The sequence below is a fragment of the Salvelinus fontinalis genome, chromosome 24 (assembly GCF_029448725.1).
Source record: "Salvelinus fontinalis isolate EN_2023a chromosome 24, ASM2944872v1, whole genome shotgun sequence".
Taxonomy (NCBI): domain Eukaryota; kingdom Metazoa; phylum Chordata; class Actinopteri; order Salmoniformes; family Salmonidae; genus Salvelinus; species Salvelinus fontinalis.
Genome location: NC_074688.1, coordinates 7,969,379 through 7,980,743, shown reverse-complemented (window position 1 = coordinate 7,980,743; position 11,365 = coordinate 7,969,379). Strand labels below are relative to the sequence as shown.

The following is an 11,365-nucleotide window of genomic DNA, read 5'->3' as shown; positions in this document are numbered from 1 at the left end:
CCATTCCAGATGAGACATGGGGATTTCAACAGGCCCTGACCACCATTCCAGATGAGACATGGGGATGTCAACAGGCCCCGACCGCCATTCCATGCATTACAAAGGGGTCATTGGTGTGTAGTGTCAATAAGTAAAAACAATATGAGGTAGAATTTCCAGTTTAGTGTGTGTGGTTTGATATTGCTACTGTTACCCCTACAAGCTCCTTGGGGGAATAGGTCTGGGATGCTATTGTTACCCCTACAAGCTCGTTGGGGGATTAGGCCTGGGATGCTGTTGTTCCCCTACAGGCTCGTTGGGGGAATAGGTCTGGGATGCTGTTGTTCCTCCTACAGGCTCGTTGGGGGATTAAGCCTGGGATGCTGTTGTTCCCCTTTAAGGCTCGTTAGGGGATTAAGACTGGGATGCTGTTGTTCCCCCTACAGGCTCGTTGGGGGATTAAGCCTGGGATGCTGTTGTTCCCCCTACAGGCTCGTTGGAGGATTAAGCCTGGGATGCTGTTGTTCCCCCTCAAGCTTGTTGGGGGATTAAGCCTGGGATGCTGTTGTTCCCCCTACAGGCTCATTGGGGGATTAAGCCTGGGATGCTGTTGTTCCCCCTACAGGCTTGTTGGGGGATTAAGACTGGGATGCTGTTGTTCCCCCTACAGGCTCGTTAGGGGATTAAGCCTGGGATGCTATTGTTCCCCCTACAGGCTCGTTGGGGGATTAAGACTGGGATGCTGTTGTTCCCCCTACAGGCTTGTTGGGGGATTAAGACTGGGATGCTATTGTTCCCCCTACAGGCTCGTTGGGGGATTAAGACTGGGATGCTGTTGTTCCCCCTACAGGCTTGTTGGGGGATTAAGACTGGGATGCTGTTGTTCCTCCTACAGGCTCGTTAGGGGATTAAGCCTGGGATGCTGTTGTTCCTCCTACAGGCTCGTTAGGGGATTAAGCCTGGGATGCTGTTGTTCCTCCTACAGGCTCGTTAGGGGATTAAGCCTGGGATGCTGTTGTTCCCCCTGCAGGCTCGTTAGGGGATTAAGCCTGGGATGCTGTTGTTCCCCCTGCAGGCTCATTGGGGGATTAAGCCTGGGATGCTATTGTTCCCCCTACAGGCTCGTTAGGGGATTAAGACTGGGATGCTGTTGTTCCCCCTACAGGCTCGTTAGGGGATTAAGACTGGGATGCTGTTGTTCCTCCTACAGGCTTGTTGGGGGATTAAGCCTGGGATGCTGTTGTTCCCCCTACAGGCTCGTTAGGGGATTAAGCTTGGGATGCTGTTGTTCCCCTTACAGGCTCGTTGGGGGATTGACTGGGATGCTGTTGATCCCCCTACAGGCTCGTTGGGGGATTAAGACTGGGATGCTGTTGTTCCCCCTACAAGCTCGTTGGGGGATTAAGCCTGGGATGCTGTTGTTCCCCCTACAGGCTTGTTAGGGGATTAAGCCTGGGATGCTGTTGTTCCCCTTACAGGCTCGTTTGGGGGATTAAGACTGGGATGCTGTTGTTCCCCCTACAGGCTCGTTAGGGGATTAAGACTGGGATGCTGTTGTTCCCCTTACAAGCTCGTTGGGGGATTAAGCCTGGGATGCTGTTGTTCCCCCTACAAGCTCGTTGGGGGATTAAGCCTGGGATGCTGTTGTTCCCCCTACAGGCTCGTTAGGGGATTAAGACTGGGATGCTGTTGTTCCTCCTACAGGCTCGTTGGGGGATTAAGACTGGGATGCTGTTGTTCCCCCTACAGGCTTGTTGCGGGATTAAGCCTGGGATGCTGTTGTTCCCTCTACAGGCTCGTTGGAGGATTAAGCCTGGGATGGTGTTGTTCCCCCTCAAGCTTGTTGGGGGATTAAGCCTGGGATGCTGTTGTTCCCCCTACAGGCTCGTTGGGGGATTAAGACTGGGATGCTGTTGTTCCCCCTACAGGCTTGTTGGGGGATTAAGACTGGGATGCTGTTGTTCCCCCTACAGGCTCGTTAGGGGATTAAGCCTGGGATGCTATTGTTCCCCCTACAGGCTCGTTGGGGGATTAAGACTGGGATGCTGTTGTTCCCCCTACAGGCTTGTTGGGTGATTAAGCCTGGGATGCTGTTGTTCCCCCTACAGGCTCGTTAGGGGATTAAGCCTGGGATGCTGTTGTTCCCCCTGCAGGCTCGTTGGGGGATTAAGACTGGGATGCTGCTGTTCCTCCTACAGGCTTGTTGGGGGATTAAGACTGGGATGCTGTTGTTTCTCCTACAGGCTCGTTAGGGGATTAAGCCTGGGATGCTGTTGTTCCTCCTACAGGCTCGTTAGGGGATTAAGCCTGGGATGCTGTTGTTCCTCCTACAGGCTCGTTAGGGGATTAAGCCTGGGATGCTGTTGTTCCCCCTGCAGGCTCGTTGGGGGATTAAGCCTGGGATGCTATTGTTCCCCCTACAGGCTCGTTAGGGGATTAAGACTGGGATGCTGTTGTTCCCCCTACAGGCTCGTTAGGGGATTAAGACTGGGATGCTGTTGTTCCTCCTACAGGCTTGTTGGGGGATTAAGCCTGGGATGTTGTTGTTCCCCCTACAGGCTCGTTAGGGGATTAAGCTTGGGATGCTGTTGTTCCCCTTACAGGCTCGTTGGGGGATTAAGACTGGGATGCTGTTGATCCCCCTACAGGCTCGTTGGGGGATTAAGACTGGGATGCTGTTGTTCCCCCTACAAGCTCGTTGGGGGATTAAGCCTGGGATGCTGTTGTTCCCCCTACAGGCTTGTTAGGGGATTAAGCCTGGGATGCTGTTGTTCCCCTTACAGGCTCATTTGGGGGATTACGACTGGGATGCTGTTGTTCCCCCTACAAGCTCGTTGGGGGATTAAGCCTGGGATGCTGTTCCCCCTACAAGCTCGTTGGGGGATTAAGACTGGGATGCTGTTGTTCCCCCTACAGGCTTGTTGGGGGATTAAGCCTGGGATGCTGTTGTTCCCCTTACAGGCTCATTTGGGGGATTAAGACTGGGATGCTGTTGTTCCCCCTACAGGCTCGTTAGGGGATTAAGACTGGGATGCTGTTGTTCTCCCTACAAGCTCGTTGGGGGATTAAGCCTGGGATGCTGTTCCCCCTACAAGCTCGTTGGGGGATTAAGACTGGGATGCTGTTGTTCCCCCTACAGGCTCGATAGGGGATTAAGACTGGGATGCTGTTGTTCCTCCTACATGCTCGTTGGGGGATTAAGACTGGGATGCTGTTGTTCCCCCTACAGGCTTGTTGCGGGATTAAGCCTGGGATGCTGTTGTTCCCTCTACAGGCTTGTTGGAGGATTAAGCCTGGGATGCTGTTGTTCCCCCTACAGGCTCGTTGGGGGATTAAACCTGGGATGCTGTTGTTCCCCCTACAGGCTCATTGGGGGATTAGGCCTGGGATGCTGTTGTTCCCCCTACAGGCTCTCCCGACATCCTCAGACATGGATGGATGTTGAAAACTGACTTGTATCATGGGTAACCTGGCTGTAAAATCTGTTAGATGTAAAATCAGATTTTACGACTTTGTGGCTGTGCCAGCTAGTGACCACTCTGCAGAGCTGCCCCCAGGGAAAGATTCATGACAAAAAATCAGAGGTGTGGACTAGGGTTGACTAGCGGGAACTCAGTTGCCGAGATTTACCTGAATTTTGCACCCAAATCCACTCCCCTTTCCTGTGATAAATAACTGCAAGAAACAGGTCAATTATAGTACATTATTTATATGAACAGCATGGTGTGAAATGGAACTGTTAAATGATATACAATGTCTAAATCTGGTTTCTCTACGGTCTCTGAATGATGAATCAACGCTCAGGGTGGGGACAGAGCCATCTCAGTATGGAGTGCAGTACACAATGCATGTAGACCTATTATCTCATGGTAACTTTTTGTCTTGTGACAGGTAGGCCTACATTTGCTGCAGCATAGCCTATGCTACAGTAATATAAGACCCAATGTGTGTCAAATTTACCCATCTCCATCTGGCTTTTGGGGATCACCTTGTTTTTTAAAACGGACTATCACTTGAATATTGTTCCTTTACATATACAGTTGACGTCGGAAGTTTACATACACTTAGGTTGGAGTCATTAAAACTTGTTTTTCAACCACTCCACACATTTCTTGTTAACAAACTATAGTTTTGGCAAGTTGCTTAGGACATCTACTTTGTGCATGACACAAGTCATTTTTCCAACAATTGTTTACAGACAGATTATTTCACTTATAATTCACTGTATCACAATTCCAGTGGGTCAGAAGTTTACATACACTAAGTTGACAGTGCCTTTAAACAGCTTGGAAAATTCCAGAAATTGATGTCATGGCTTTAGAAGCTTCTGATAGGCTAATTGACATCATTTGAGTCAATTGGAGGTGTACCTATGGATGTATTTCAAGGCCTACCTTCAAACTCAGTGCCTCTTTGCTTGACATCATGGAAAAATCTAAAGAAATCAGCCAAGACCTCAGAAAATAAAATTGTAGACCTCCACAAGTCTGGTTCATCCTTGGGAGCAATTTCCAAACGCCTGAAGGTACCACATTCATCTGTACAAATAATAGTACGCAAGTATAAACACCATGGGACCACGCAGCCGTCACACCGCTCAGGAAGGAGACGCGTTCTGTCTCCTAGAGATTAATGTACTTTGGTGCAAAAAGTGCAAATCAATCCCAGAACAACAGCAAAGGACCTTGTGAAGATACTTGAGGAAACAGGTACAAAATTATCTATATCCACAGTAAAACGAGTCCTATATCGATATAACCTGAATGGCCGCTCAGCAAGGAAGAAGCCACTGCTCCAAAACTGCCATAAAAAAGCCAGACAACAGTTTGCAACTGCAAATGGGGACAAAGATTGTACTTTTTGGAGAAATTTCCTCTGATCTGATGAAACAAAAATAGAACTGTTAAGCCATAATAAGCATTGTTATGTTGGAGGAAAAAGGAGGAGGCTTGCAAGCCAAAGAACACCATCCCAACCGTGATGCACGGGGGTGGCAGCATCATGTTGTGGGGGTACTTTGCTGCAGGCGGAACTGGTGCTCTTCTCAAAAAATATGGCTTCATGAGGAAGGAAAGTTATGTGGATAAATTGATGCATCATCACAAGACATCAGTCAGGAAGTGAAAGCTTGGTCGCAAATGGGTCTTCCAAATGAACAATGACCACAAGCATACTTCCATAGTTGTGGCAAAATGGCTTAAGGACAACAAAGTCATGGTATTGGAGTGGCCATCACAAAGCCCTGACCTAAATCCTATAGAAAGTTTGTGGGCAAAACTGAACAAGTGTGTGTGAGCAAGGAAGCCTACAAACCTGACTCAGTTACACCAGCTCTGTCAGGAGGAATGGGCCAAAATTCTCCCAACTTATTGTGGGAAGTTTGTGGAAGGCTACCCGAAATGATTGACTGAAGTTAAAAAGGCAATGCTACCAAATGCTAATTGAGTGTATGTAAACTTCTGACCCACTGGGAATGTGATGAAAGAAATAAAAGCTGAAATAAATCCTTCTCTACTATTATTCTGATACTTCACATAAAGTGGTGATCCTAACTGACCTAAGACAGGGAATGTTTACTAGGATTAAATGTCAGGGATTGTGAAGAACTTTGTTCAAATGTATTTGGCTAAGGTGTATGTAAACTTCCGACTTCAACTGAAAGTGCAAGCACGAGCACTCTCTCGAAGTCTTTCTCTCTCTCCATCAACTCCATACAAATTGCATCTAAAATAGATAACTCTGTTCTAGATTGATACACAGCCCTATATATATAGATGTCCTAGCCTAACTCTTTCAGGTAATACATTCAATGCAGTATTAGCCTCATATTTAGATAAACAATGTTGGGTTATGCATAATAAGCTTCTAACTTATAGCCTTTGTCTCATTCGCAATACTCAATCACCTGTGCTCCGCTGGCCTCTCCTTAAAAAACATTCCTTAGCTCTTGGAGTCCGATGCAGTGAAAACTAGGCTAGAATAGCTTGCTGGACATCATTTTTTATAAGCATTTCTATTATACCAATAGACAATTTGAAGATGGACACAATATCTTTTTTGCTGAATGATAAATGCAGCAAATTCCATCTCCAGCTAGCTCCTCTGAAAAACAGTGTTCTAATGAGTGAGCACATTTTGTATTCCAGGCGAAATCGAGCCTCATTAGCTCATTGTTATGGATGTATCCAACTATTTCGTCATCATGAAGTGCTTTGAGAGACTAGTCAAGGACCATATCACCTCCACCCTACCTGACACCCTAGACCCACTCCAATTTGCTTACCGCCCCAATAGGTCCACAGACGACGCAATCGCAATCACACTGCACACTGCCCTAACCCATCTGGACAAGAGGAATACCTATGTAAGAATGCTGTTCATCGACTACAGCTCAGCATTTAACACCAAAGTACCCTCCAAACTCATCATTAAGCTCGAGACCTTGGGTCTTGACACCGCCCTGTAAAATTGTGTCCTGGACTTCTTGACGGGCCGCCCCCAGGTGGTGAGGGTAGGTTACAACATCTCCACCCCGCTGATCCTCAACACTGGGTCCCCACAAGGGTGCATTCTCAGCCCTCTCCTGTACTCCCTGTTCACCCATGACTGCATGGCCATGCACGCGTCCAACTCAATCATCAAGTTTGCGGACGACTCTACAGTGGTAGGCTTGATTACCAACAACGACAAGACGACCTACAGGGAGGAGGTGAGGGCCCTCGGCGTGTGGTGTCAGGAAAATAACCTCACACTCAATGTCAACAAAACAAAGGAGATGATCGTGGACTTCAGGAAACAGCAGAGGGAGCAGCCCCCTATCCACATCGACGGGACAGTAGTGTAGAAGGTGGAAAGTTTTAAGTTCCTCTGCGTACACATCACGGACAAACTGAATTGGTCCACCCACACAGACAGTGTGGTGAAGAAGGCGCAGCAGCGCCTCTTCAACCTCAGGAGGCTGAAGAAATTCGGCTTGTCACCAAAAACACTCACAAACTTTTACAGATGCACAATCGAGAGCATCCTGTCGGGCTGTTCACCGCCTGGTACGACAACTGCTCCGCCCACAACCGTAAGGCTCTCCAGAGGGTAGTGAGGTCTGCACAACGCATCACCGGGGGCAAACTACCTGCCCTCCAGGACACCTACACCACCCGATGTCACAGGAAGGCCAAAAAGATCAACGACAACAACCACTCGAGTCACTGCCTGTTTACCCCGCTATCATCCAGAAGGCGAGGTCAGTACAGGTGCATCAAAGTGGGGACCAAGAGACTGAAAAACAGCTTCTATCTCAAGGCCATCAGACTGTTAAACAGCCATCACTAACATTGAGTGACTGCTGCCAACACACTGACTCATCTCTAGCCACTTTAATGATGAAAAAATGTATGTAATAAATGTATCACTAGCCAATTTAAACAATGCCACTTTATATAATGTTTACCTACCTTACATTACTCATCTCATATGTATATACTGCACTCTATACCATCTACTGCATCTTGCCTATGCCATTCGGCCATGGCTCATTCAAATATTTTTATATTGTTACGTGCCTCCTAATGGAGGGAGGTGCAGGAATCAGGAGCAGCAGAGCAAGGAAGTCCCAGTGGCAAAATAGTTTATTAGGCAGTCCCAACTCAACTACAACATGGGACTGAAACATGCCCAAAAGAGGTTGCCACACACACAGGGAAATAAACACTAAACATGGGGGAGAAACCTCTACTCCTAAACTCATACCAAACGGCACAACTGCTGTGAGAAAAGAAACGGGGTGCAGACACGCACCCCTAATAACGTAACCACAGAAAACAATACCGCACAAAGACTAGCAGCGGAGGTAAATATACCCACCCAATTCAGCTAATAAGACACAGACGAGGAGCTTGATTCTCCTTTCGAAAAAATATTGACGGTCTTATTCTGGTGACATGATAATTGATGCTTGGCTGCCGTTTGACAAATAAAAATTATCTTTCTCTTTTGTCCATAATAATAATCTCATCATGTAGGTTGTATGTGCGCTCTAGCCAACAGCAGATTGGTATAGCACACTCACTATATAACATAACATTTTTGTGAGAAAATCATCTGTGGAGTTGAAAATGCCATGGAAACCTATTTAACTTGGATTTATTTTGTTGGTAGATGGGAATTTAACCTCAAAAGGTATTGTATGTGCACTATGCCATCATGCACAGGCTTTTATCGCCATCAAGTCAATTTGATGGAAACATCTCTGGTGGGAAACTGTGCATATCGTTTTCATGAGGATGTATTCACATGCAACTCTTTCACCAATTGGATGGAAACCTAGCTAGTGCGAGACAACCATTTTCAGGTCTTGCCATAGATTTTCAATACGTTTTAAGCCAAAACTGTAACTCGGCCATTCAGGAACATTCTCTGTTTTCTTGGTAAGCAACTCCAGTGTCAATTTGGCGTGGTATTTTAGGTTATTGTCCTGCTGAATGGTGAATTCATCTCCCAGTGTCTGGTGGAAAGTATACTGAACCAAGTTTTCCTCCAGGATTTTTCCTGTGCCTAGTTCCATTACATTTATTTTATCCTGAAAAACTCTCCAGTCCTTAACGATAACAAGCATACCCATAACATGATGCAGCCACCATTATGCTTGAAAATATGGAGAGTAGTACTTAGTGGATTTGCCCCAAACATAACACTTTGTATTCAGGACAAAAGGTTAATTGCTTTGCCACATTTTTTGCAGTATTACTTTAGTGCCTTGTTTCAAACAGGATGCATGTTTTGGAATATTTGTATTATGTACATGCTTCCTTCTTCTCACTCTGTCAATTAGGTTAGTATTGTGGAGTAACTACAATGTTGTTGATCCATCCTCAGTTTTCTCCTATCACAGCCACTAAACCCTGTAACTGTTTTAGTCACCATTGGCCTCATGGTGAAATCCCTGAGCGATTTCCTTCCTCTCCGGCGACTGAGTTATGAAGGTTGCCTGTATCTTTGTCGTGACTGGGTGTATTGATACACCATCCAAAGTGTAATGAATAACTTCACCATGCTCAAATAGATATTTAATGTCAGCTTTTTTTTACCCATCTACCAATAGGTGCCCTTATTTGCGACACATTGGAATACCTCCCTGCACTTTCTGGTTGAATCTGTGTTTGACAGAGGGAAATGACAGATAATTGTATGTGTGGGGTACAGAGATGAGCATGATTTTTGAATGACTACCTCAACACTATTATTGCACACAGAGTGAGTCCATGTGACTTATTAAGGGACTCGGTAAGCACATGTTTACTCCTGAACTTCTTTTAGCCTGGACATAACAAAGGGGTTGAATACTTATAGACTCAAGACATTTCAGCATTTATTGTACATATTTCGAAAAACATAAGTCCACTTTGACATTATGGGGTAGGCCAGTGACCCCCCCCCCCCCCCCCAGAAATACAAATATTTAATCATTTTTTAAATTCATGGTTGTAACACTACAAAGTGTGGAAAAAGTAAAGGGTTGTGGATACTTTCTAAAGGTACTGAATGTAAGTTTTAGATTTCAAGGTCGGATTTGGTAATCAGTTGATATTGTTGTAGGAACTTCTGAACTTAATAAAATAAACTGATTCAAAACAAATGTAATCATTGGCTATAACTGGCAATAATCTTGAGTAATGTGGTTGTACTAAAGAGAAACAACTAGATTTGAAATAACTAAATACATAGTACTCTTTGTCCAACATTAAACACTAATAACAATAACAATAAACATCTAACAAGGCGTTATCTACTGCTACACAGAGGCAGGGCCTTATATAGGCAGCCCTCCGCACCTATCTGATTCAGAGGGGTTAAATGCCATATTTCATGACACATGACACATTTCAGTTGAAGGCATTCAGTTGTACAACTGACTAGTATCCCCCTTTTCCTTTCCTTTTATATGGCCATTTTGGATGTCAATTCAGGATATGGTACTCAGTTGGTATTCTTGTAGGGACAAGTATTTCTAAACACATAAACAACAGAACTCAAACTCTGATTAAAAAATAATTTTAAGCATTTACAGCAAAGACATCCTTTTATGGAGCAGTTGACTTCTTGAACCTTTTCATCAAGGTCTGTTTTATATCTTTTGTCTGAAAACAGTATATCAGCGGATTGATCATAGGGGGGAGCAGGCTATACAACATGATAATAACAATACGTAAATCATTGCTGAATATAATGCCAATATTACTGGACAGATAAATAAAACACCTGGGGAGATAATACAGGGCAATGATGATCAGCTGACCACTGCAGGTAGAAAGGGTTTTGAGGCGGCCTTTGGTGCTAACAATCTTAAGAACTGCAACAATAATAGAGCAATATGAGAATATAATAAAGACAAGAGGTCCCAGTAATACCACCATTGCTGTAACAAAGGCAGGAAAACTATAAGGGGCCCTATCAGTGCATGCAAGCCTTGTTATAGAAATATGGTCACAGAAGCACTGCAAGATTGTGTTTGAGTCACAGTAAGGAAGAGGATAGGCCCTAATTACCAACATCAATGGGCAGGCTTTTGCAACAATCCATGCAGTGGCATTGAGTATATGAATAGTGGAGTTTTTGATAATCATTGGGTATCTGAGTGGGAAACAGATTGCTACATATCTGTCTAAAGCCATTATCAAGAGGAGAAAGCTAGTTACGGATCCAAAATAGTGAACTAAGTACATTTGCAAAAAACAACCAAAGAAAGAAATTGCCCCTGCCTGAAACCAATACCTGGCAATAATCTTTGGTAAAGTGGTGGTGCTGAATAGCACATCAGACACAACCAGATTCAAAATGATAATATACATCGGTTTATGGAGAATGTTATGAGTTGCAAACAAGATAAGAACAGCAATATTTCCTATTAAAGTGCAACAATAAACAATCAATAATACAGCTGAGGCAAGACCGTAGAACTCTGACTGAAGTCCAGGGAAACCAACGATGACAAACTCTGTCACAAAGCTGTGATTCCCCAATGACATGATGATGGTCTAGTAGAGACAGCAACCTGTGAAAGTAATGGATTAAAATAATTATTGAATACTTTGTTTAAATCCAAATTAATATGTTATCTGTTTCATCGTGAAACATATAAATTAATCTGATTACTTAAAATGTTATGTTGAATGAAGTTGTAACACATTTTGTTTTACCCAGTTTTGTCATCTCAATTTGATTTTACTTAACTTAAGTTACTCTGCTGCCTTGCGTTTTTAAAACACAGTATATCAACTCAGGAAATCAAGTTCGGTTAACAATACTAGGTAAAAACTAAGTAAAACAATTGGTTGTATTATAACAAGTTCATACAACTTCATACATTTTCATACATTTCTCTTGTTGAGAC

The 11,365-nt window shown here is 44.5% G+C and overlaps 1 protein-coding gene across 1 annotated transcript; it reads right to left on the bottom strand.

Annotated features, from left to right (window-relative positions):
* Window positions 1–10,055: 10,055 nt before the first annotated feature.
* Window positions 10,056–11,000, bottom strand: LOC129822634 (olfactory receptor 2AT4-like). The gene has a single exon (XM_055880998.1). It carries the CDS (start codon window positions 10,998–11,000, stop codon window positions 10,056–10,058), a length of 945 nt encoding a protein of 314 aa, XP_055736973.1.
* Between the last annotated feature and the right edge of the window lie 365 nt (window positions 11,001–11,365).